This window comes from Chlamydotis macqueenii, chromosome 25 (assembly GCF_036417535.1).
Source record: "Chlamydotis macqueenii isolate bChlMac1 chromosome 25, bChlMac1.mat, whole genome shotgun sequence".
Lineage (NCBI taxonomy): Eukaryota > Metazoa > Chordata > Aves > Otidiformes > Otididae > Chlamydotis > Chlamydotis macqueenii.
The window spans coordinates 416,492-442,917 of NC_141580.1; the positions used below are offsets into that span (position 1 = coordinate 416,492).

The 26,426-nt window shown below is 51.8% G+C and overlaps 2 protein-coding genes and 1 long non-coding RNA gene across 3 annotated transcripts in view; 2 read left to right on the forward strand and 1 right to left on the reverse strand.

The window, feature by feature from the left end:
* LASP1 (LIM and SH3 protein 1) overlaps positions 1–7,228 on the forward strand; it is a 31,600-nt gene extending 24,372 nt beyond the window's left edge. The window contains exons 4-7 of the mRNA XM_086766769.1: positions 718–825; positions 3,728–3,884; positions 4,037–4,131; positions 4,443–7,228. Coding sequence (XP_086622895.1) covers positions 718–825; positions 3,728–3,884; positions 4,037–4,131; positions 4,443–4,616 — 534 coding nt within the window. The 3' untranslated portion in view covers positions 4,617–7,228. The remainder of the gene's footprint in view (positions 1–717; positions 826–3,727; positions 3,885–4,036; positions 4,132–4,442) is intronic.
* Positions 7,229–8,137: 909 nt separating this feature from the next.
* On the forward strand, positions 8,138–9,630 carry LOC147597647 (uncharacterized). The gene is made up of 2 exons (XR_015261109.1): positions 8,138–8,743; positions 9,252–9,630. It is a non-coding gene; the product is annotated as an uncharacterized LOC147597647 (long non-coding RNA).
* Positions 9,631–13,417: 3,787 nt separating this feature from the next.
* On the reverse strand, positions 13,418–22,987 carry FBXO47 (F-box protein 47). The gene is made up of 10 exons (XM_010122594.2): positions 22,807–22,987; positions 22,227–22,397; positions 19,298–19,374; positions 18,680–18,757; positions 17,452–17,560; positions 16,350–16,526; positions 15,558–15,704; positions 14,801–14,943; positions 14,240–14,399; positions 13,418–13,536 (listed from the first exon to the last, which is right to left on the reverse strand). The coding sequence occupies exons 1-10, from the start codon at positions 22,985–22,987 to the stop codon at positions 13,418–13,420; spliced, it is 1,362 nt and encodes a 453-aa protein (XP_010120896.2).
* Positions 22,988–26,426: the final 3,439 nt, after the last annotated feature.

Here is a 26,426-nt window from a genome sequence, read left to right on the forward strand (position 1 = left end):
CTGCGCGGAGCGGGGCCGGCTGGGACCAGGGACGGGACCAGCAGCCCCTGGAGCGCGTGGGGGCTGTGGTGGTGTGCCGTTAGCTCCCTCCGGGGAGAGCTGGAAACCCCGGTGCAGAGCTGTGTAGAGCTATACTTAAAAAAAAAAAAAAGGAGCAAAGAAAACTGGGACTCTTCAGCCCCTGGGTGTAATGGGAAGGATGCTGATGTCAGTGTCTGGCAAACAGGAATAAGAGCGCTTGTGTTCTGCCAGCCTCCCCCCTCCGCGCGCTGGTTTCATTGTGATCTTCCTGGGTGTGCCCCTTCCCGGAGGCGGCCAGACATCCCCCGACTGGGAACCGCTGTTGTTCGGCGCAGCTCCTGCGATCCGTGGGGCTCCAGAGCAGCAGCATGCCAAGTCGCTGCGCCGCCGTACGTGACTTGGGCTCGCTGGTAGCCCACAGGCCGGTCACGGTCACTCCGCGTCACCCCAGCCGCTGCTGACCGAGAGCGAGATCAGCGGGCGCGTGGGGAGCTGCCGGCGCGCTCCGGCTCTCGGCAGTGCCCCGCTTTGCCGTACAGGACGCGCTGGGAGCCTCCCGAGCGAGGCAGGGGCCCTGTTGGGAAGCTGCTGCATCCCACGGAGCGCGGGCTCACAGTGAGGGGCTGTGCCGAGTCCGGCTGCTGTTCGTGCCGGCCTTCCCGCACGTTAAATCTGCTGCTGCTTGTTTGTCCGCAGATTCGCTACAAGGAGGAGTTTGAGAAGAACAAGGGGAAAGGCTTCAGCGTGGTGGCTGACACCCCGGAGCTGCAGAGAATCAAGAAGACGCAGGATCAGATCAGCAACGTGAGTGTCTGATCTCCCGTGTGGTGTTGCCGTGACCGTCTCCTGCGGAGGCGGCGGGGGGGGCTCTGCCCGAGCGGACCCCTGCTCTGACGGCCGCTGACGAGCGCACCGGGCCGCAGCATCTCGAAAGCCTGGCAGTGTTCATTCTCCAGCCCATTTGCCTGGGCACCTTGTGACCCCGTTGCACCTCTCCTGGCTCCTCCGTGCTGGCGGGCGCTGCAGCCGCATCCGGAGGGGCGTCGGAGTCCCGCACTCCTCCCGAGGCGCTCGCGTCCACGGTGACTGTGAGGAGCGAGGAGGGGAGCGGCGGAGGGGCGTTCGGTGGGGGCAGGTGTGGACCAGGGGCTGTCCCACCCGCCCCGGATTGTCACCGTACCCCTCAGCGTGGGCAGCGCCGCGGGGTCCGGGCTCGCTGGGGCCAGCCCCACGCTGCTGCTGCCCCTGAGGGGCTCCAGTCCCGCTCGTGCTGGTGTGTGGAAGGCCCAGCCCAAGGCACACCTCTTCCTCCCGTCCCTGTGCAGCTGCGAGTGTCCCCTGCCAGGCCCTGCGTGCCTTGCCCCCTCCCCACTCCTGCAAAGCCCTTCCCGGCCACCCGGCTGCTGGGAGCGTCTGCTGCAGCTGCTGCCATTGGTGTGTGCCAAGGCTGCGCGCGGACCCCAGCGTCCCAGCACCTGCTGTCACCAGCCCCGAGGGTGAGACAGGCAGCGTCCTCTGCTTTCCTACCTATGGCCCCCGTCTCTCGGTGGCCGCCTTGCAGGGGGCTCCTCGAGGCCCCTTGGCCACGCTCAGCATCCCTCCCGCCTCGGTGCTGCGAGGGAGGGGGTCCTGGCGCTGCGCACAGCAGCGTCTCCGTCCTCCCGTGGCCTGCTGGAAGGAGAGCTCTGTCCTGCGTCCGCAGGAGACCCAGCTCTTCCCTTTCTGAAAATGACATTAAAGCCGTGCTGGCGTTCCGCGGCAGCTGGCCTGGCAGCCTGCGCTCCCCCGGCAGCCTCCGTCCAGCTCCGCGTGCGGGCGGTGCGCGGCGTGGCGGCCGGGACGTCGCTGTGTTGCCATGGTGAAGGAGGATGCACGCTCGCACGTAGAGCTGCGGCACTGCCTGCGTCAGGTGTGGGGTGCGTCTGTCCCCTGCCCGAACCATCCCTGCGCTCCCAGGCCTCGCGGCACGGGAGCCCGCGGCAGCATTTGCCTTCGGCAGGACGCGGGGAGCTAATTAACTTTCGGCCGCTGGTGAAAGTCATGTGTGCGCCGTACCAGCCAGCCAGCGGCTGTTGGAAGGGAAGGGCTGCGTTCTCCCTGCGCAGTGACCTGGCCCCGGGAGCGCGGCTTTGCGTGGGAAAACTCCTCGGCAGCCATGCGACAGGCGGCTGCGGTGATCTCGCAGCGCCGGGCTCTGCAGCGCCCTGAGCCGCTCCCCCTTTTCCGTCCTTGAGCATCCTCGTGTCCCCCCCTCGGGGACACAGCCCCTGGGCTGGGGGCTGCTGCCTGCTCGCCGGGGGCTCCATGGGAGGAGGGGCTGCGCCGGCGGGAACGCAGGGAGAGGGAGGACGGTGCCTGCGCCCGCCGTGGGAGCTCGCACACGAACACGAGCGTCCCCAGCGCGATGGGAGAGGTTGTTTATCCCCTCCTCTGCTGATCCCAGTGTGCAGTTCTCCGGCAGGTACTGGTCTCTCCTCCGGGAGCTTTGGGATGGCACCTGCACACCAAACCCCAGGACGGCGAGGGCTGGGGAGGGTTCCTGCCTGGGAAAGGGCCCTGGCTGGCGGCGTTTCCCTGGGCGCAGCTTCCCGGGGGGCTCTGAGCTGGCAGGAGGTGAGCACAGCTTCCCTGCCGTGGAGCGGGGCTGTGCCCTTTCCTTTTTTGAGAGACTCGGTGGAGGTTTGGGGGCATTAAATAACGCAGTAGAGATGAGACCAGTCTGCGTCCCTCCCCTCTGCCTCCTTCGCCCCCTCCCAGCCACGGGAGCCGTTTTCAGCGGCTTCCCTGTAGGCATCTGGCTGCCAGCCGGGGTTGCAGTGACCCACTTAATCAAGACACGGAGACGAACCCGCTCGCTGCGGAAAGCCGGGCTCAGCGGCGGCGTCTCGCTCCCGAGGGCGCAGCTGGGCAGGCGCGCGGGCGGCGAAGGGGCTGCCCGGCACCGCGGCACTCGCTGGGGCACGCACGCCTCCGCGGATGGAGGGGTACGGGGTGGAGGGTGCGATACGAGGAAATGGGCTCCGGGAGCTTTCCGAGAGCAACGCGTTCATTAACACAAGTGGTTATTAATTTTTACACCCAGGCCCGGGCGGCTGGGTTAACCCTTCCGTCCGTCCCGTGGCGCGGGGGCCCTCGCTGTGCTGGCTGCGGGGAGGGCTCGGCCCGGTGCGTGAGGTGGTATCCGCGCTGAGTCTCCTTCAGCAGAGACCCCCAGGGCCCCTTCACGCGTCGGTTAGAGAGATGGGGGCAGCTGCTGGATCGGTACCGGCACGGCGCCCGCTGTACCCGGCCGCAGGCGGGGGAATTGCACACTGAACTCGGGGTGGGGGGGGATCCTAAAGGTGCTTTTGCTCCCTGCTGCTGCAGCCTGAGGGCTTGGGAGCCTGCTCTTAAGTCAGCCACACCTGAAAAAGTTGCACATCCAGCCCACAGGACACCTAAACCTTCTCCGTTCTGTGCCACGCACGGGGCCGAGCAAACGGCCCTGGGGAGATGGGGGGAGTAACCCCTCCGGGACGGCTGGGGGGCTGCGGGGTGGCTGATGCCGAGCCCTTGGCAGCGAAATGGAACGAGCTGGGCCGAGGTGGAGGGTGATGCTGGGCTGCAGGAGCTGCTGCCGTCGCTGGGTCCGGGCTCAGCCCCGCGGCCGGTGCTGCGGAGCTGCCTGGCTGCGCTCCAACCTCTCCTTCCTCTCCCGTCCCTGCAGATAAAATACCATGAGGAATTCGAGAGGAGCAGGATGGGCCCGAGCCCCAGCGAGGGCGCTGAGCCGGAGCGCAGGAACTCCCAGGAGAGCACCAGCTACCGGAGACCTGCCGAGCAGCAGCATCAGCCGTCCCACTACGTCCAACCCAGTGCCCCAGGTACGGCGGGCGCTGCGGGGGGCTGCGGGCGCTGCAGCCTGCCCCGGCACGTGGCCCTGCATTTGCTGGGGCAGCAGCCAGCTCCTCTCTGCGAGGGGCTTTGCTGCATCCCCCACGTCCCAGCTCCGGCTCACCGACCCGTCCTCCCCCAGGCTACCAGCAGCAGCAGCCGTCGTCTCAGTCCTACGGCTACAAGGAGCCCACGGCCCCGGCCTCCACGCAGCGCAACGCTCCTTCTGGAGGGGGGGTGAGTATGGCCGGGGCTGACAGCGCCCGCCCCAGCCCCGGCCTTGCACCCCCAGGGTCAGGGTTTGCTCCTGGGCTCCCCACGCGGCGCAGGGAGCAGCGGTTTTGGAGGGCTGGCGGGTGTAGCGCCAGGTGCCGGGTTTCTGCTGCCCGCAGCCGCCGCTGGCACCGGCATCCCTGCGTCGGGTGAAGGCCCCTGGATCTGGCACGGCTCCGTGCCCCAGCCCCCTGTGGGGGGCAGCTCTGCCCGGCTGCGGCAGGGGACAGGGGACAGGGAGGGTCCGCGCCCATTGACCCCTCTTCTCCCCGCAGAAGCGTTTCCGCGCTGTCTACGATTACAACGCGGCCGACGAAGACGAGGTCTCCTTCCAGGATGGCGACACCATCATCAACGTGCAGCAGATCGACGACGGGTGGATGTACGGCACGGTGGAGCGCACAGGCGACACGGGCATGCTCCCCGCCAACTACGTGGAGGCCATCTGAGCCGCGGGACGGGCTGGGGCGCGTGGCCCACGGCCAAGCCCCCAGCCCGCGTGGCCCCGTGTGTGTGTGCGTGCGTCTCTCTGCCCCAGCGTCCTTTATCCCGCGTGCTCTGCCTTCGCCCGCCGGAGCCGCGCCCCGACATCTCGGTTACTCCGTGTTTCTGCAGCCGCCTCCGGTTTCCCTTGCCAGTTCAGCTTTGTTCTAGCTCTGCCGGGACCGGGGGGGCTCGAGGGACCAAACCGCCACGGCTTTCCTCCTCCTTCGGTCTCCCTCCTCTCTCGCCCTCCTGGGTGCTGCGGCATTTCGTGGGGGAAGCAGCCGGAGCCCCGGGGACCCCAGCAAAGGGAGGAGGAGACTCGGTTAGGACCAAATTCCCCGGCTCGGGCAAGGGTGGGCAGGGGGCAGCGATGTCTGCGTGGACCAGGTGAGGGCTGCTCATCGATGGGCTGGCAGCCTGCGCCCTGCATCGCTCTGGCTCGAACCGTTGCTTCTCCCAGCTCCTCTGTGCCGTGTTTCCATTCGGTCTTGGCTCCCTTCAGTCCTCAAAACAGAAAAACATTCGCGGTAAAAATCTTAAAACACAGTCTTTCTTCTCGGGATTCAGAGCGGCCACTCTGGACGACCTGCACGCGGCTCTTGCTGCTTCTGGCTCGGGCTCCGGCTGCCCCGTTCCGCCTGCGCCGTTCCCCTGGCCCGAGCCGGCGCTGAGCGCCCGCTGCCCGCTTTGCCTGGAGGCTGCCGCTCCCGCTCCAGGGCTGGAGATGGGCCGGGCTCCCCGCTGCTCCGGGGACACCAAGACCTCAGCCCCCCCACAGCTCCAGCTTTCTCTTTTTACTCTTTTTGGGCCAGGGTCTGGGGGTCCCCTGAGCCCTGCGTGCCGGGGCAGCCTCTTCCTCTTAGCGTGGTCGCTCCTTAAATTTACCCAGAATCTTCCTGCTTTTCTCTTGCTGCTGCGGGGCTGTTGGGACCCTCCAGAGCCCCCCACCCGCTGGGTGATGGTCTGGGGAGCCAGCAGGATCAGCCCTTGTCCCTGTGCCTCTGCTGAGCCGCGTGTGAAAGATCCTTCCCTCTGCCGACACGCTGGGACCGTCCTGGGTGACCGTCCCCTCCAGCAGCGTGGTCTCGAGTGGCAGAACCCGGGGTTTGTCACCCTGAGCCACCCTACACCTCTCGCTGGTCCCCAGCAGCTGTGGCTTGTGGGGCCACCGCTGACTTGGGATCACGTCGTGGACCAAAATCTCAAAGCACATCCCTGTCCCCTCTCTTGGGCTCTGAAGGCCCTGGAGCTGGATGGGGCGGGTATAACTGGAAGCCCGTGCGGGGAGGACGGGAGCGGGATGCTCCTCTCCTGGGTCACAGAAGCCAAACCTTGGGGAGCGGTGACGCCTTCGCGCTGCCCCGCGCCCGCTCCCAGCCCCGGCTCACCCGGACCACGGAGAGCGGGCAGCCGGAGAAACCGTCCCCTTGCCCGGCTGCTCGGGGCCTCGGCTGCACCACGCCGCGGGGCCGGGATGCTTCCAAGGGGAAGCTGCCGCCTTTGCTAATCCCAGCGGAAAGCAGGGAACCCAGGGACCAACGCAGCTGAGCTGAGACGTTCCTTGGCTCTCGCTGGGCACGCGCCTTGGGGCGGGAGAGGGTCCCACGCCTCGCGCTGGCAGTCCCCATTCCCAAAGCCCGCAGGGCTGCGGGGCTGGGTCGTGGTCGGTGCCGGGTTGGGGTGGCCGGAGCCGGGGCTGCCGGAGCAAACGTCCCGGCGGGAAGGGGGTTCCTGGCAGGGCAGAGACCCGCCAGGAGGGCGTGAGCTGGGGACGGGGGGGCGTTTCACTCCTGGCTCGTTCCGCAGTCGGCTGCAACAGGAGCGGGGAGCGTGACGAGGGCTCCTGGCAACATCATCTCCTCGGGGTGCAAACGAGACCCCCGAAGCGGCCGGGACGGGCTGTATGGGATGGGAATCCCGGTTGGTGCTAAAACAAGCGAGCACAAGAGCAGGGGAGAGGGGGCGGCTGGGCGGGGGGGCCCGCGGCTCCCTGCTAATCCTTAATCATGTTCTTGTCTGGGACTGGGGGGATATCAATGTGAATAAACCGTTTTTTAATGGACCAAATAACACAGGCAGTTCTGTTTTGGTATACAGACCTTTTTTTAATGCTACCTTGAAACCATTGTCCTAACCCTCCCCTCCCAGGCCCTGCCCTTCTCCCCTGCCATGGGAAACAAACCTCTTACTGCTTCATTTCTGCCTTTTCTCTCCACTTATGCACTTTTTTGCCTTTTTTCATAGCTGAAAAGCACCTAAATCTGTATTTAAAATAAATAAATAAATAAAATAGTAAAAAAAAAGTTAAAAGCTAAATTGCTTCTCATCACGTGTAAAACAGACCCCGTCCGTCCCAGCTTCCCCGGTTGCGTCTCCGTGCTGAGCTTAGAACGTGTTTTCTTCCAGATCCGTCGCTTGATTGGGGTTTGTCCTTGTGTACTCCTTCCCGTCGGGTTGGGCGCCCACCTATAAAAACGTTATTTGGCCTTTTTAACCGAACCATGGAACGGAACAAACCAACCGATTCTCTTCCCGGTTTACTCGAATTAAAAATAAAAGTATAATTTTTACCTGCTGATTGTGCTGGGTTTGATTGCAGTCGCTTTTCTGGCCGTTTTCCTGCTCCCTCGGAACACGGTGGGGTCTCGGGGCCGGGGGGGGGCTCTGGAGCCACGTTCCCCATCTCTGCCTGGCTCCCCTGGAAGTGGGAAGCGCCTTTGTCCCTGGGAGCTGGCCTGGGATGCAGCTTCTTGGCTCGTCCCTTGCTCTGGGCGCGGCTGGAAGCCAAGGGATGCGTGTGAAGCGTTTGGAGCCCCGCTGCAGCGTGCCCGGCCGATGTGCTGCGGCTGCTGGGTACCACGGAGCCTGGGAAATCGCCTCGGAATTGAGCCGGGAGCCAGGCTGGAGGATCCCGCGCAGAGAGCAGGGTGGAAGCACAGGCGAAGCGTCCCCGCTGCCAAACCGCTGCAGGGTCTTGCTGTCAGAGGCCAAACACCGGTTCCAACGTGGGGCTGGGGTCTGCTGGGGTTCAGCTGCGCTGGTGGCGTCTCCAGAGACCGGACCCCCCCCAGAGAAATGGTCAGCTTGGCTGTGGGCAGCGCAGCGCGGGCACCGGGTCCCGGCTTCGCCCGACGGCGCCGGGAGCGCAGCACCAGGACAGCCGGGTCCTGCCGACCCCAGCCAGCCCTCGTGCCCAGAGCGCGGCTGGCGACGGCTTGGCTTGGCCGCTGCAGCCTCGCAAGGCGGGGTTTGACACGACGACAGCGTTCAGCAGTGGGAAAGAGAGAAATCTGGAAGGTGTGTGGAGAAGGACGTTATCTGCATCAACAGCACTAGTCAAAAAAATTAAAAAAGCAAGGCTCCACGGCTGCTGCTGCTCACTCAAAGTCGCGTTGCTCTGAACCGAAGCAGGTAGCGTGACACGGCAAGCAAAGGAGGCGGCAGCTCCCCGGGAGCACCAGCCTCCGAAAGATGGGGGTTCAGAGCGGCGCCAGCTGCTTGACACGGCTTTGCGCTGGCCAACGCTCACTGTCGCTGCTTTCCTGGTGGGATGGGCCCTTTCCCAGCTGCAAGCGGGGTCACATCCCTGTAAGCACCCTCACAAACCGGGCAGCAGTTTGGGTGGGAAGGCGGGGGGGCAAAGCAGCCTTCCCGCAGGCAGACGGTGCCTCCCGGGAGCCCCGCTCTGAGCGAGCTCCTCCACCCCGTGCGGTTGGCGCTGCATCTGACCAAGCGTGTCATCCCTTTATGTTCTGCCTGCCCGCTGGAAGCGGCTCCGTCAGCTCCGGCATCAGCTCTCCATCCTGAGCAGAGCCGGCCGCGCTCCGGCTGCCAGGGAGGACGCAGCGGCTGAGCCGCGGGGGCTGCCGAGCGAAGCGGCCGCTCTCTGCCCAGCATCCCCTCTCCACGCGGCGGGGAGCCCGGCAGCTCCCGCCCCCCCAGCTCCTCACTCGCCATGCTGGATATTTTCATCCTGATGTTTTTTGCCATCATCGGCCTGGTGATCCTCTCCTACATCATCTACATGCTCTAGAGCCATGCTCGGGAAGCCGCGGCTCAGCATCAGCCTCGCAATCGAAGCACCGTCCAGGTGAGCCGGCTGCTCCTCGTCCCACCAGGCTTTCGTTTCTGGGAAGAAGCATGCCCGGGCGGGGGGAGAGGGGAGTTTTGCTTTTCGTACTGTTGTCTGTGGCTGCTGCTCCCTCCGCCAGCCGAGGCAGCCAGGCTGCCAGCTCCAGCGCAGCTGCTTCCCGCCCGGGGCTGGAAGGAGGGCGCCGGGGTTTATTTTATAAATCAGGCCGCCTCGCCCCCCCGAAACGTGCGCTGGCGATTGTGCGGCTGCTGGCTTCTCCCCGCCGGCTTTATCAGCCCCTTCCCCCATGGAAAAGCTGCTCTCTGCAGCACGAACTTGAGGCTTTTGTTCTCACAAGGGAGAGAGAGAAAACAGCTCAGGGGAGAAGCAGGAAGGGGGCCCGGTTCCATCATTTTAGAGGAGGCAAAGGGGGGTCCCTGCCTGTGCTGGCAGCCGCTGCCGGGGTCCCTGGCTCTCCCCAGCTCTCGGGCCCAGCTCAGACCAGCGTCTCCTTTCTCTCCCGCAGCCACCGCCTGGTCCGTCTTCCTCGGAGCCTTCTGGAACAGCGTTAACCCTCTGCCGGCAACGCGGAGCGAGGAGCCGCGCGGGGCCGGTGCCGGCACTGCGGAGGGGGCTGAGCAGGCGCGGCCGAGCAGGGAGAAGGAGGGAAATGGGGTGGCAGGGGGGAGCAGGGCGGGGTGACGTCCCACCGCCCAGACGTGGGATGTTCCCAGTGACGCACGTGGCGTCCCAGGGGGATGGGAAGGGTCCTGTCTCCTCACGTGGCTTAGCCCCTTGGGATGAGCGCTTCCGAGGTCGGGCGTTTGGCTTTAATTTTAGAAAGCACTTATATTTTTAAGGAAAAATGTTCAAGGAAATGAAATAAAGAGAGGAATGACACAGGAGAGCGAGCGTGTCCGCTGGTGTTGACTCTGCCAAAACGCATCCCTGTGCATTGACCACAGGGGCACGCACGGCTCCGGGAGCAAACGCCGCTTCCCTGGAGAGACGCAGGGCACCCTGCGCGCCCCGGGAAGGACGAGACACAGGCAAACCACGCCGCTGTGTGCCCTGGCAGCTGCTGCTCCAGGCTCCGCGGTGCCCAAACCCGGCCCTCCCCAGCTTGGAGGGGCCCGAGCAGCTGAGCCGGGGCTCGCCCTCACCCCGGTCCCCTCTCTGGTACTCAGGGAAGCGCCGGGAGGTCTCCGTTTATCTCAGCATAGAAAAAGGAACAATTTTTAATACGATGGAAATTTCTGTGGGATGGAAAGAACATTTCAGAGCTTAATTTCCCCAGCTTGGAGAGGTCTGGGAAGGTACTGGGGGCATCAGGAGGATTTTCCTGCCCTTTTATGAAGCCCCGCGTCGATCCCTGCCCTTACACCGTCAGCCACACGCAATGCTGTGTTCAGACTGAAAGTTTCATCCTCCTTCAAGACAAAATTTTCATATGCTTGGTCTCTCCCAGGAATATCTGTAATGGTAAAGCAGCTCACGCCCCGTTAGTCACCCATGGCACCGTCACACGAGTGGGTGCGAGAGAACAGGCTCCAGGGAGAGCAGGGGCTGGAGCGGAGCGCAGGCGCTGCCGGGTTCGCTGGAGTTGGCGGATAAGACTTTCAGATTCGGTGTTTACAGAAAGAAGAGGGATTTCAGAGTCTGGGAATGCTGGATGCGGTTAGTGCTGCCAGCCGAATACTCGACACTGCCATTTCCTGTCAGCAAAACTCCCGAGAGAAACACAAAGTCGGGGACTTTGCTCCCCAGCGCGTTCCCAGTGCAGCAGCCTCAGCCCCAGCCACCCAGGGCGGTCCCTCATCGCCGCAGCCCTGGAGATGCGGAAGAGCTTCTCCTCACTCCACCACCAAATATAGTCGAAAGTCAGAAACTTGAAATATTCTGGGAGGAATTTCTCCAAGCATAAGTCATGTTCTCAATAACCTCTGCTTCGTGAGTCTGTGTCTGATGTCAACATCTGCCGTGATTAAGAGAGAGTGAGTAACGAGGAATGCGTGGAATGGAAACTCAGCTGAGTGTGAAACCAGGAACAATGATTTTCTCTTACTCCGAAGGCTCCTCTCCGCTCAGAGGGCCTTACAAACCCACCAGCTATGCACAACGACCCCTCCCTCCGTGTCCCAAGTCAGCCAGCTCCGCGCTGGAAGGCGAAGCGAGCCAGCCCAGCGGCTGCGGACCGCAAAGGGCCTGGAACGGCCAGGCAGGAGAGGGGTCTGCAGGCAAACGGCCGCCGCGGGCAGAGCGCTCTTGCAGATGGGATACGGTGCTCTGCAGCTCAGATGGCAGTCATGCTGCAGCTCTGCTCTGGAAAGGGTGACGCTGGCACAGGGGGAATTTTGCTTCTCGTCCTGGGAGGGTTTTATTGACTCCCCACGGCAGCAGTTAAACTTTGGCAGCAGAAGAAAAAGCACCATTTTCTCAAGTGCCCCCGTCGCAGCTCCTCCGGCACACAGTGCGGCCCGGGGGCTCCCCTCCCGGGTGCCATTAGCCCAGCAGTGGTTAATTGCGAGAGCCGATCAGAGGTGACATTGAAAAACGAGGCCGCAAGGCTGGTGTCATCTTCCAGTTCACACAAAAGTGGCTGGGGAAGCATTGCTTTGGGGGGCCTGAGCTTTGATCCTCCGGGGAGGAAAGTCCTCGTCTGGTGGAAACGCAGGCGTAGGTATGAACGCTGCAAAAGCTAACACCAAACACTTGCTGAGCTATTGTGTGTGTAAGAAAAAGAGCAGTTAATAATAATTAATAATGCCATCAATACTTCACACTTGGCAGCCGCATGCAGCTTGCATTCCTGGAGGATCTGCTGCGAGAGCGAGCTAGCGCCGGCAGAGCTGACATTTCATCTTCGTCCGCTGCTGCCAGTGAATCAAAGGAGCCACTTCCCCTGAATCGCTGTGCTTGCACAATGGCAGCCCTTGTGACGGGCTGTAATTCATTGCCGCTGTGTCCTCGGTGCGGGGAGATGAGATGGGCACTGGCAGAGGACCTGCCCCAGCCCTGGGGCGCTTTGTGTCGCAGCACGGCAGCGTTACGCACCAGGAATACAAGGGACCGGGAAGCTGCGGTGGCTCAGCGCTCGCTCCGTTACTCTGATTCCATCTATTGAGATGGTTTATCGGTAGCGGCTCCTGCGTACAAAGGGAGGGAGGGCTCCGAGCCGGGCGGTAGCATTCCGCCTCAGTGCCTTCTTGGCCACATCTCCCTGTCACTGAGCGCACAAGTCTGTCTCTCCGTGCGTTTTGAGCCCGTTAACGGTCGGTTTGGAGGCATTCAGTTCACTGATAGATTTCAGACAGTTTTGTGTTTCGCTTACTTCAGAAATAATCCGTAGTTACAACACAACTGTAGGACTGCAGCGTGCTGCTAACCACAACCTCCAAACGGCGAGGACAGCGGCTAGCAGACGTTCCTCCGAGGGACGGTTTCACCTCTGCCATCTGCCGGCACGCTGCAGAGATCCCCAGCAAATCCACCTCCATGTACACTCCCCGCTGCGGCCAGATCCTCTCCGTAACTGTATATTCAACAAACGTCCCAGGGATTTTTAATGTGCAGACTTCCAGGCGAATCATGACAGAGCTGTTGTCAGCTCATTACTGATGAAGTCAAGTGGGAGCAGCTGAGATAAATTGGTACCGGTCAGCTGCTTCCAGCAGGGGAAGGCTGGCTTTCGAAGCGAAATGTGGGTCCCTGCAGCTAGAGTCTGGTCCTGAAGGAACCCAAAACATTTGGAAGGTGATCCAGGTGGAGCAGGAGGCTATTTGATACTGTGAAGGAACCAGCCGTGGTGTAAACAGCGCACAGCGAAGTAAGTGCTTTTTATTATGAAGGCAATACAGCAGAGAGTCAACCGTTTGTAAGTAGCAAACACTTCTGAACTTTAATGAGAGAGCGATCTTACCTATGAGCATTTAACATCTGTCTGCAACTTGGCAACGTCCTGTAAAGGCAAACATGCCGTAACAGCTCGGTTGTGACACCAAGTAGGGAGGGGGTTTGAAGTTTCTTCTGCTTTAGGGTTAAAAGGCATCTGTAGGGGTTTTTTTGGGGGGGAAAAAAATTGCCTTGCTTGAGCAAAGCAGATAAATTGCTTTCAGGATTCACCTCTTTCTGCTAAAACGGAACGTACAACCCATGGAGCACCTCTGTCGCAGAATGTAAGAGTGAGAGAGACCCCGGCACACTGGGAAAATGTAGCTGTGCCTCGCTAATTCTGTCTTTCCCCCCCCGGTTCCCAAGAGAAAACAAAGCTAAAAGATCAAAATGTTTTTGGTTCTGAACTAAGATAACATTCTTAAATTTGTGTATGCACACCAAATATGAAAACCATGTCATTTTTATTGTGTATGCAAACATACACAGTGGGAAAAGAATGCAGTTTATTTTCCCAAAGCAGAGGCCCCCAGCCTGCTTCCTCACTGTGTGTTAACCTAGCTCAGGGGAGCGAAACGCGCGGAACTCTGCTGCTAGCGCTTAGAGGTCCCCCATACGTTCCGTGAGCTCACTCAGCTGGTCTGACGTGTCACTGGCTTCTCCCACTGCCACTGCAGCTCTTGCTGGAATGGAAATTTAAGAAATAATTGGACGCTGCTTTGCAAATGTTAAAAAAAAAAAAAAAAAAAAAAAAAAGAAAATCCAGCAAGAGTAGAGCAAGAGTCTGTAAAATCCAGAGCATCAAAGGGCGTTGCTGTTGCTTCTCATGGTCAGGTACAGAATTTCTTTATGGAAGTTTGCTTGAGCATTTACAAGGTGAAACAAATTCAAAAAGCTGCTGTCCTCTTCATCACGATCCCCTGCCAGGGCAAAGAAAAACATTTTAAAATTATTAGTGGAACTAAATTATTTCTTTGAAGATAAATCTTACTCCTTCATTGTTTTCAGCAGAGGCTGAATCAGTGGCCTCTGCTTAGATTTATGGGGCATTGGCTACTGCACGTGATGGCAGGACAGCTGTGAAATAACAGAGGAGACTCTCTCCAAAATTCCTTTGCCAGCTTGTCCAAAAATGGACAAGAACAATTGTGCATTGAGACAAAAATCTCTCCTAACTGAGCATGCCGTTCAACCTTCCAGCTTGCCGTCGTGATCACTCCTGAGGTTTGATCAAGGCTGACAAGCTGCGGACAGGAGCAACTGCAGCTTGTTGAGCTGGACGGGCTGGCTGGCAGCTGCTCAGAGCCCGAGCTCAGGCACAGCCCGACAGGACCTCGGGCCGAACGCTCTGCTGGGAGGCGTTTGAAAAGGTGGTTGGTTTCACCATCCGTGGCACTAGGAATCTCTTAGACAAGAGAGACTGCTTAAAATAAATGTCTCGCCCAATTACGACACTTCATTTTTTTTATGTGACCAAAAAACCCGAGGCACTCCGGTGTTGCTCTGCCTGGTGAGGGCGGGAAGGAGGACAGGCTGCGAAGCCGCGCTGCGTTCCCTGATGCCTTGCTCAGCGCTAGCTCCCAGTTAAAGAGCACGTCCCGGCTCGCAGACCCGCAGGCTTACCGGACAGCACTGCCTGCAGCATGTCCATGAGCATGTGCGCAAAGGCGTTCTCCACGCACTGCAGGAAGTTGTTTCTCTCCCCTGGGGTGCTGAAGACTTTGCAGACCTTCTGCATCATTTTCACTGCCCAGTCCATGCAGTACAGGTCCTTCTCACAGACCTGGCACGCACAGGAAATGTTAGAAACGCACTGTTCATGATGAGTACGACGCTATAAAAGGCAAGACTGAATCTTAGAATTAACTATTGATTGTAGTGAATGACTGGGTCGGTTGCAGCCATAGCCTGGATAATTAGGGCTTTTTTATGAGGATACAGAGGTTGTTCTTATTGTTGGCATGCTAATGGAAGAACTTCTCAACTTGCTGGTGGTACTTCTCAAGCAGATGCTTGCTAGCTTGCAGAGATGTGCTGGGCAGGGACCAGAGGGTGGAAGAGTACCAAGCCTCTTGCTGGACTTACTCTTGGTTTGTAGGAGTAGATGGGGAAAGTTTTCAAGTCTGAGAAAGCAAATCTTGGGGTAAAGAGACAAAAGAGCCTGCTCTGTTCAGTAGTACTCACCAAAGTCAGGAAGACCATGAGCCTGGCTAACTCGACAGCCCTTCCATTCACAGCTTTGCTGGCCATGAAAGTGAAGCAAATATTGTTTCCGCTCAGAATAAGAAGCCGAGCATTGTTCTCCATGAGCCACTCCCGGGGAACAACTTTGTAATAAATTAGAGAGAATTTTAGGGATCTTTGAACAAAAAGAAAGGAGCGCCACCAAAACTATTCTGGAAGATGCGTATTTATGAATTGCTGGCTTTGCTAGCTAACTAGAACTTGTGAGAGGATAGCCTCTAGCTTACAATTCCAGCACGAAGTCAACAAGCAGCTCCCACCAGCAGTGCAGTTAGAGCTGCTCACAGTAGCTTCTGCGATACAATCTCACCCAGCGCTAACTTTCAGGGTAGCTGTTAACATTGTTCAGTAGAATTTTGGCTTGAACAAACAGTATGTTTTCAGCTTACACAGCCTGGACAATGTTTCCTTAATAATGGCTAAACAAGACTTGAATTTTCAAGGTCTGCATAGATTCTTAAAATATTTCACAATGGGGGGAAGACAGCCTGGGTCTGTAAGCAGTGCTGGGTTTCTCTCATCCCCAGCTACTGCCTGGCTTCCGAGCGTAATGACTTTTCCAGTTACACCACAGCTACTGTAAGGAATCCTACAGGCAGTTTCCCAAGGCACCCGCGTGTCCGAAACACACTTATTGTCAGATTTGGAGCACAGCAGCATATAATCCCATGGATTAACGACAAAGGCAAAAACACACCTGACAGCTCATCCACAAGACTGATAACGTCATCTGCTGTCCACTCTCTAGCTTCTGTGTCATACAGCAGCTTAAGCGCATCTGCCAGACCTTTCAGGCTGGTCTCATCTGTTGGTCCTTCTATCATTTTCTGCCAAACCACATGTCCTGAGCAATATATTAATCACACTGCTATTAAGTGACAAAGTAATTTTTTTAAACAAGGAAGGTGCTGAACTGGGCCTTACAGCGGGGTCAGAGGAGGGGAACTCGGGTAACACAATTTAGTCTTTGTGGCAGTGAGATTTTTTCCATCTGTTGTTTTAGTAGGGACAGAACCATAGAATACCAGGTCGGAAGGGACCTCGAGGATCATCTGGTCCAGCCTTCCTGGGCAAAAGCACGGTCTTGCTTGGTAGTCGCACCATGAATCAAAGGGAGAGTTAAAGAAACCCAGGTATGATAATTAAGTGAGAAAGCACGTTTTTCTTCAGGGAAACAGATGCTGCTTTGTGGTGCATTTGAGCTAACTCTGCCCTAAGAAGGGGAGAACAGAGGAACAGAGGTGCAATTTCTGCACTTGAATTTTACTTTTTTAGATATATCTATGGATGTACGTATACATCCACACATACACATCATTTATGTATTTTATAAGTGTTAGTGAGCTCTGGTTAAGCAGAACTATTTTTTTCTAGGTGATACAATTACATTTTATTTGCATAAAGCTTGGCTTTCAGAAATGCTGCCTCCTGCAATGAACTCTCGTCCTCAGGGAACAAACTTTGAAAATTAACCCCCCAGACTACTCACCATCAAGAGAGGACACCGGCCCAAAGATGATATACAGCAGGCGAGCTTGATTGACCATGGGCCACGGCTTTAAAATCCGGGTCAACCAGAATGCAGAGTCACTCTGATGAACCCAGTGGTTCAACAAGACGCGACGACAGTACAACCTTATCCGCAGCTCTAGCTTTCGGGCACTTCCTAGGGTAAAAGAGTGTAGAGATTATAAATCCTTTAAACCTTGTGCAATACAGATGATCATGTTTTTTAATAGCGAGAGAAAGAAGGGTTTTCTTAAAGCTGCCCAATAACATCTAGGGGGATTTAATTAAGTTCTGAGCTGTTACTTTCAGAGTCTGCCTCTTCTGGATGTGTTGTGCTAATTCAGGCCACAGCATCTACCGATGTACTCTCTGGTGCCTTTCTGCAGCAGCTCCTGTATGTCTTCAAGGGCTCTCAGCTTGCTTTTCGGTTACTCTGATCTTTTCTCTCTGATGGCATCAGTTAGTGGAAACGGGAGGAAGTGTGTGTATGGCTGTGTATGAAGCGTTTCACAGAAATGCCCAGTTCTGTGCTGGGTAACACGAGAATTTCTTGAGAGGCATGTGCTACGTCAGTGTTGTGTTTCAGAAATATTTAACCTAACTTTTTACTGCATCGCTTTATTTCTGTGTTGGTTCCTTTCCCGTTGATTTCACTGGTGTTGGTGTTCAGTAGGAAAGATTCAAGTCTATGTGACTGCTTACATATATATGTAAGGTATGCATTGGTTTGGTAATGGAATGGCTCAAAAAAAACCCGAAATGCCTCTCAAGACAACCCTCCTCACTACAGGATACGTGTCAAAGACAAAACCACTCATCTTTGCTTTTGGTGAAGGAAAAATAGTTGTATTCATCTATACGAAGGGGAAGTGTTTGCTTTAGAGTGCCCACTTTCTGTGTGATGTTGGAGCTAACAGAACATACGTGAGAGTCAGGAAAGGCTTGGTGCTACAAGGCTTGGCTGAGCTAAAACACTCTGAATTCCAGACACATTTTGTTTGCAGTAAACAAGATCAATTTTCTGACTCCTCCACGATAGTGCAATTTGATTTTGTAGGACTTTTGTCTGCTTTGGTGATTACCCGGTTTGCTGCTGACAACTGTCTGTACTTTACGGGGTAAATTGCTCAGCTCGCAGAGGAAGTTAAAAACCCGGTGACACTCTAGTTCATCCCAGCCTGCTGTTAGGATCTGAAGATTACAAAAGAAAGGGGGTAAAAATGAACAGATTGAGCCATAGATTTAGATCACAATGCCATTGTTCATATTGGATAATACAATCTGTCCTGCAGTTTATCAGAGGAACAGAGAGGAGGGTGTCATACCTGCAGCGTGGTGCCTGCACAGCATCTCCCTGCTGCGTGTAGGGAAACCGTTCTCTGCTACAGAGGTGGTGTACATTACGCAGAGGTTGTGCTTAAGCTTAACGCAGCCCAGAATCAAAAGCTGCTAATGGTGTTCCACATTCAGGGAAAAGCTCTTACTTTTGAGCCTGATGTGGAAAAGTACACAAAGGTATTTGCTACAAAGGCAAATGTGCCAGCACAAATAATTATCTGTAACTCTTAACCACGTAAAGATAATAACATTTTTTTGTATTATCAAATACTTCAGTGCCGCATATGTATACAACACCTGTACGCACACGTTTCTAAGACTGAAATGCATTTCAATGTGCTCAGAATGCCTGTTCCTCTAAGAGAGAATTTGCTTCTGTATTTTTTTAAGCAGTTACTCTCCAGTAAAGCTTCCATTACGGCAATTCTAACACCTCACAATCAAACATCTCAAGTGGTGTTAAAAAGGTCCTGCCCTGGTGTTTTACTGCATATTTGCAGTCACAGTAGTCGCTACAGTAAATAAGCTGTGGATTGCTGAGCTAATTCATTTGACAACGCTTTTTAAATGTTTATTAATTTTAAGCTACTACAAGCTAACAAATATGATGTGTATAGCTATATACTTTTAAACTAAACCGTCTCTGCTCTTGATTTGTGAATTTGAAGCTGTGTAATAAAATGCTCCCCTTCTCCTATGTCTTCTTAGATAATAAATTGCTAATCAAAATCCAGACTGGTTGGTAGTGAAATACAGATCAAGGAATTCTCAAGAGTCAAATCAGCAACTTAAACAACCAGAAAGGAAATTCAGAGAAGTCTGAATAAATACCTGCTCCCTTCCACCCCGCCCAAGGCTTAAAACCACCTTATACTTCTAAATGTCTTGCAAAAACACAGACTAATTTAGAAAACTACCTTAATTTTCTTGTATAGGTGTGATACTTGCCTTCTCTCCATAAAGATACTGTACCTGTAAAAATACCCCATAGCACTCTAATCCTAAACAATGCAAAGGACTTGGACAGCCATTAAATTTAAAACAGGAAACCTGCAAGTGCAAAACACTAGTCATTTATCTTATCTGCCCTTAAGCTAATTCCTGTGATTTCACATTCTCTGGGCTACTTGTGTACATCAATACCGATCAGAGAGATTCCCTTATTGCATAAGGAAACAAGTTACAGTACCTGTGTTATGGCTTAGCCTTACGTTCAAAACTGGTCAAATGGGTGTGCAAAAGTAAGCTCCGAAGAGCAACCTTGTTTTCAGGAGAGTAAAATTTCTATGAAGAGCTGTGCTCTTCCACTGCAAAATTTCTAGTAGTCCACAAACTGAAGAAAGGCTGAAAACCATTGATTTTGGAATATGAAATCTCACCAGAACAACCTTGTGTTCAGGATGCTGGCTTAGGCTTTTCTATTGTTGTTAAAAGATACTGATGTCAAATCCATACATTCATTCCACAGTAGTAATAAAGTCCAGCAAAGGGACAGTAAAAGGCATAATCGCACTAACAGTTGCCTTCTAGAAATGGTATTGTAAGCGTAAGGGACAATTTGAAACACTGGAGGAAGGAACACAAACTTACTTCTGAGAGAACTTTGTGTGTATACTTCAGCCTATCTTTTGTAGGCAGTAGGAGCGTGCATCTTTTAAGCAACAGCCCTGTGAACAAAACAAATACACAACTATGAGTGTACAGACGTGGCACAGGCATTGCTGAATTAGCTTAAGCTTTCACGTCCCGTGTGTGCAGACACTAGTGAGGAGAAGCCGCTACGGCAAGGTGAAAAGAGCCACACGAAACAGCGATCGGTGCTTTGGGGAAGGGGTGTGTGCTTTCGTAGCAGGGACATCTTTTACTAAAGAACTGGGAGGGGAACAAAGTCAGGGGCTGTGTAGGCTTCCTGTGCCGTAGCTTGTTTATTGCGTTGTTTTAAAGTCCCTGTTGGTCACAGTTGGAGCCCTATTAAAATTACTCAATTGGTTTTAGAATTGCAGCTGTTAAAAATATTGGAAATAAATGTTACTTGTTGCACCTCTTCTAACAGTACCCTGGGGAATGCTGGTTTTCCCCTTACATCATGGAAAGCCAAGCTTCCAACATTTTTTCAAGATAGCCACATGATCTAAAAAGAAAATATTCTAAACTCTGTTAATGTAAAACATAGCTAAGAGGTAAAAGTATGTTCCTAGACAGGACTGAAATGGTATGTGTTTAGGATGTCAAAGTCTGGAGTTCATTACAGTGTGCAAGAGCTGTTTGTTAAGCAGCATTTTTTTTTCTACACTGCTGATAGAAAAGGGGTTAACAGCTTGCTCTTCAAAAGCTTTTACCAGAATTAAAAAAAAAAAAAAAATATATATATATCTTGTTTGTCCATTAATCAAGAAATCCTCAGAAAAGCATGTCTTTTTCTGGGAAAAAGAAACCAAACCAAACCAAACCTTTTTTTTTCTGACTTGTCAGTCTCCCAAAAAATACACGACTTCTTCAGTGCTAAGAAGTGCCTTATGCATTTACTGAGGTTCTCAATTGACTCTTTCCTTGTTTAGACGCATGTTAGCATTCCTACATCACAGACATCATTTATTAATCAGCCTAGGACACGGTCCAAAGCTCAGTCAAGTCAATTTTCTACTGACTTTGGGGAGAACTCCCTGAGGAATAGCTGCAACTGTTAAGACAGTGTGGCTGCAAACCAGGATACAGCCATCAGAGTGGGGAGAAGTCTCTTGAGTAAAAAGGGCTGAGCAAAAGGTATTGCTCCGGGTTTGTACAGCACAATCCCCGCCTGAGCAGAAGGACAGTGCCACAATCATTTATAACTCAGGTCCATTTTAAACAACGGCTGAAATTCTGACCCCAGTAAAAGCACTGGAAGGCTTTACCATGGACTTGGGCGGAGCCAGACCCTCTGAGGCTCAGTGAGATCTTTGTAACATGCAGACGCTGTCCAGGCTCTCTGAACAGGAATTAATTTTTCCCAGGGAGTCCAGTCTTTCCTGCTCTAAAGTAAATATTGATTTTTGCAACTGACCTCTTAACAAAAACGTTCTCTTGAACCTTCCACTGATGACATGGATATTGCCAGTGATCTTTATATTGTGACTATGGCATGTTTTTACTACTAGGCCTACTCTAGTGATGGGTTCACACCTACATGACAAGTTGCCATTTTATATGTGGTTACTAGAAAGCCCAAACTAATTTTAATTTTTTTTTTTTTAAGAATTGGAGAGTTTCAGGCTTCATTTTAAAAATGAAACACTTAAGATTATTTTGAGATACCTCAAAACCTACATGGATTGCTTACAATAGGAGGTCTTTAGTCTAAATTATTTTAACAGCATTCCTTTACCTTGTGCATGCCTTTATTTAATGTCTTAAGTTTAAAACCGTACTTATAATTCTGCATCTAACCATGGCATAATTTTATTTTTCTGCCAAATAAACAATTGGGTTTTGTTATCAGATGGGTAACAGTAAATAGATATGGATCAAACTATGTTTTAACGTAATTTGTTTCTCTGATAAAATGCTTCAGAATGAATTAGAATCAATGTGTTTTTTCAAATTATCAGAAAAGATAAAAAGCCAACAGTTTTGACTTTGAGCACTGTACAGCACTCCTTGTTAGCGCTGAACCCATATCATTTTGATTTAGAACTCCATTACGCTATGCCAAAAGAGGTCGGGGCAGCTGAAAGAAAGAACAAGTGAATCTTTTTCACCCAGGAAGGGTTTGGTTAGCACACAGCATATACCATGACAGCAAAGTGCAGACATTTTCATGTTGCCCTTAAGCTAAGCGGGAGAGGAGAATGTGCTCTTCATGCCCATTTCAGTCCTTACACTGATACGAAGCTGCCAAGGAGAATGCTAGTCACTGCCAACTGCAATCACGTTTTTGTGACGAGCGTACTTCTTTACTCAGCAGCGGAATGTGATCTGCGATACATCTCCAGTAGCCTATCGAGCAGGCTTTCCGATGTCGGTCACTTCAGAATTAGGCTGGGTTTAAGTACTGTGGCTGCCTTTCCCAGACTGGGGAATGCGAGCTGCTCCAAAGCGATACACGAAGGCAGTCTGAACAGCCAAATTCCTTCAGCTAGCGTGGGGCCTGGGAGCCCTGGTTTCTGCTGCAGTTTCCAGTGGTGGTGTCCAAGCAGACTAAATTTGGAAACACCTACTACTGAGACCTGATCCTCTGCCCAAGCCCTGCTTGCCATTTAGTATGAAAAAAATAAACACAGAGGAGGCAGAACACACATTATTTTTTCCATAACTAAGAGGTTTTGGAATCAATTCAGGTAATTCCTCCTACCTCTCCCTGCCAGTCAGTGGTATTTGAGTGGGCTGTTTGGCATGGGGAGGAACCTAGCTTTCAGAGGGAGCTGCACAAATTATTTGGGCCATATCCTCAGCATTTTACCGATCAATGCATGTAACAGAAGAAAGCTTTTAACTGAGCTTAGTTCTCCTCTAATTGTTACCATTTGTATTAAAGGATCACCTAGAGATTTGTAGTGCTCTAAAATACAGGATCCTTCTCTCTTGCCAGGTAGCTCAAGGTCATGAAAATCTTGCAGTAAGAGCCGTCGGTTTCCTGATGGGGTTGAGATGTAATTAATAAGGCGGTTGCTGATGGTTTTTGACACCATGCTCAGCATGCTGATATCCTTCACTGAAACAGCAAAACCCGATATACTTGTAAATCTTTACTGCAAGAAAAACTGCTCATCAGTAGTCAGTAACTTTCTCTTACTTCAAAAATAGGCCAAGAAGTAAGATTAACAAATAAAACAAAATGTAATTACTGTTTATCTCCTTTGCCAACAAACTGTAGTAATTACAAATGGATAGATCTAAGGAATACTTTTCACACGTAATAGGCAAAAACCACTTCAAACAGTTTGTAATTATTATTTACATTTTGGTCACATAAAAGCTGAAAATTCAGAAAATAAGTTGCATAAAATTACTTCAACTAGCTAAAAGATAAAACATTTTAAATAATATTTTTTTTCTAACTGGAAAACTTTTGTGGTAATTTTCAGATATTGGCAGTAACACCTTTCTTATCAGATTCTCACCTGAGAGATAATTCAATACCATTTGAAAGATCTCTAACGGAAGTGTTTTAAAATACCCAAGTGTTGTCAGGGATTGGGAATCTCTGTCCGAGAGGTTGCAGCGCTGTCTGGAGCGACGGTTGCTGCGTTTGTGTTTCTGGTTTGGAATCACGGTGTGGCTGGTCCTTGCAGTGGATGTCATTGTTCTGTTACTACCATCAATTTATCCTGGAGAGAAAATACGAAAGTCCTACTTTCAGAGGAGGAAAATAGCGTACCCAAAACTAGGCTAAAAGGAAATCATTCCATTGTAGACATAGCGATGGAGTGTGAAAATCTTGTCATACGTGTAGGATAAGTTTTTGTTTGAATTTAGTACAATGACATGCAATTTACTAACAATTTTCTAATTCCATGTCTCAGAGAACGGAGTATTCAGCTGATCTTAGAGGAGGAAAAGATAAAAGCACTTGAGGACATCATATGAGTGGGACATCAAGGTAGGTAGTTCTAAATGGAAACTCTTGAGGAAGTACGTGATGGTACAAGCTACAGTAATTAACGTTCTCTTACCTTCTTACACTAATGATCTGACAGAACACCAAAAAGTTATAGAGATGTTATTGAAATTATTTTCAATTACATTATTCCTTTAGAGTGATAACCACTTATATGCATGCTTGCATATGACAAAAAAAAAAAGATTCAAAGTAACAAAGTGATGGTTCAGGCCATATTTTCCTGCAGCATTTAGGTTAATAGATGTCTTAATTCCATATAACGACTATATGTGTGATAGACAAATAAATTATACAGTATTGCTGTGTGAAAAAAATGCAGTGACCCAGGCTTTCTCAAAATCATAAGGGTCTGAAAAGTAATGAGCTTTAAAAGATCAATAAATTCTTTTGAATTCCGAGTTCTTTTGATTTGCCTTCTGGTTTCTGAGTCTCTAAAATAGGTACACTTCACATTGTCAGGCAACAATGAGAGCTGGTTTTTCTAACTGAGATTTTTCACACTGTTTCTTGATTCCAGCAGCTGAGGCTTCAGGGAAATTGCCAAAGAGAATGAGTGCTGCAGTATAATTACCAGAGCTGGCAGCGCCGGTAGTAACATAACTGGAACCCGGCCAAGCTGCAGTGCAACATCCCAGTTACCATCAGTGGGAAATACACTCAGAGAATAGACCTCATTGTTCCAAAGATTAAAAATTTACAAAAATTACAGAAAACAAGTTCCAAACATCCTTCATATTTATTACGAAAGCATGCAAGCCAGACCTCTCTAATATGCTGCTGAGCAAAATTGCCACATCCACAATGGAGGCACTGTTTGTCCTGACAACTGGAAGAATATGGGGCATTTCATCAAAAGTGTTACAAATGGGCTTGGCCGCCTTGTCCTTGTGTGCAGATAGAGTTCGCATTGTACGTTTAAGGAAGTCAGACTTCGCTGGAAGCATTTTTAATTTAGGTTTAGTATAATTCTAGCTAGCTAAAGAAGGTTATAGTTTAAACTTTCACAAGGCTCATGAACAAACATAACTGTTCCTAAAATCAGTGTTTCATTAGGCTTTTATGCTGCTCAGGGAAGAGACAGAAAATTGATGTAACACCTTTAAGAACAATCAGGAAACCACCTATAGATAAACATACAGCTATATGGAAAAATATTTATCCTCTGAAAGCAAAGCCGGAAGTCAGAGGAAATTTTATACACACGACTGGATTCAAGACAACTTGAATCCTTGTGTATAATATACTCAGCAGCTCTGCTCCTGTTTAAAAACAGGGCACCGCTAAACGTGCTTCAAAACAGGCTGAGCCTGGTAATGTATTTCTGATTCACACTTGAGAAATAAAGTTGCAATCCTGTGGTATTTTCTTTTCCTCCCCTGCTCCCCTTACTGTCTTTAGCAGGACTGTACTGTAAGGATTTATGCTATCTTTAAGTGTTTTTTTGAGAATCTTACCTTGCATCTGCAGTTGTGTTATATGGAAGAAGAAAATACTTCACCACAAGGGAGGTTTTGAGAAGTACTCAGACAATTCCGGTCTGTTTCTGTTCAATTTGGTTGAAGTTGAATTGACTACCACTATTTTAATTCAGAGCAGAGCTAGATAAAATTAATGTAAATAAAAATGAGTACAAGCAGCGAGCTTCAAAGCCAAAGCGTAGAGACTTTACTGAAAGCTCCCATTTGCTTCCTTTTTGACTTAATGTGTTTTTTATTTCTTAGGGAGTTCAGCCAGAGCGGGGCAATGGACTGTGCATCTCCATCTGCTACTGCGATACCACTTGTTTAGAGAAGTGCTTAATCCAGACTGGAAAATTGAAAGGTAAACGTTAAATATTTAACAAGCTAAACTCATAATATTAGCCAAAACAGGTCATCTTATTTGTTGCTATAAGCTAATTTGTTTACAAGGCAGAAAGCATCAACTTTCAACTGGCTCTAGAATGTTTCTCGCCGTTAAGCAGTCGCTAAACTCCTGCTAATGGATGCACTCTTGTCCTGATATTTCTCTGAGCCCCGTGTTAGCATTTGGCAAACATTTATTGCAAAAGGTTGTTTACTTTGGAGATTGGTTTGGAACATTTCCGTTTCCCTGCCTCCTCACAGAGCATAAAACGAATGACTTCAAATATTAACTCGACAGGGTAGTTTGTTGTGTGGGGTTTTTTTTCAATTTTCTCTTTTTCCTTGTCAGCGCAAATAAAAAACGCACAAGTTCAAGTGAGGGATGACAAACCAAACCTTAGAGCAATGAGCGCAGCCATGGAGTTATGTTAGTACTTGTTACCTCCTGGCCTACACTGACAATTTACAAAAAAACATATTTTTATTCATGCTAAAGGCTCTACATCAGATGGGTAGTACAAACCAGCCCTGTAAGTGTCTAAATCAGTGAACAACCGTGAGTAGGAAGCAAATCTCGAAGATTCCTGACCGCACTGCTGATGGTGACTCGGATTTTTTTATTGTGATGGAAGGCTGGTTTGGGCTCGTCCCTTCAGGGTCCAGATGGAGGGGAAACACCAGCATTTTTTTTTTTTTTTTTTTAACTCTGCCCTCGGTGGGTTTGTCTTAGCCTGCAATATTTGAGGGAGTGGGTTATATCTGGCCTTTTACCTGTGCTTTTAGGTCCGATTTAGCTGGGCTGTGACAGACGTTTAGGCTAGGCCGCGTTCTCCTCCACGCTCCCTGTCCCCCGCAGCCTGCCAAAATTGAGGCTGAAAACGGGGACCTGCGCCCCAAAACCTATGGCAGTTAATAGCAGAAGGTCTTGCAGTTGATGGCTACTTACAGACAACACCTTATGAGCTCTTTTTTACCTCCGGGAAATTCCCACCCTACAAACACCCAGCTGCCTCGGAGGGGAGCGGCAGAGGAATGGAGGGGTGTGGGGCGAGCAGACCCCACTGCCGCTGCTGAGCACCATACTCCGTGTCCCTGAAGGGGAAAAAAAACAAAACAAAACAAAACCCAGATCCTTTTAAAAAATATTATTGCTTAAAATTATGTTTAAAAGCATTATTTCAGTCAAATGTCACTACTTCCTGGGGCTAAAAGGGGGGCCCGGGCGTAGTAATGCGCACAGGTGCGCGCAGGCAGGCACACCTGTATTTGTGTATTT

Excerpts from the sequence above, each read along its gene's own strand:
- FBXO47 (XM_010122594.2), bottom strand. The coding sequence starts at position 22,987 with ATGACATCCACTGCAAGGACCAGCCACACCGTGATTCCAAACCAGAAA. Across the intron at positions 22,398-22,806 it reads GGTATTGAATTATCTCTCAG|TGAAGGATATCAGCATGCTG; the intron begins GTGAGAATCTGA and ends TTGCTGTTTCAG. Across the intron at positions 19,375-22,226 it reads AGAGCACTACAAATCTCTAG|GGCTGTTGCTTAAAAGATGC; the intron begins GTGATCCTTTAA and ends TTTTGTTCACAG.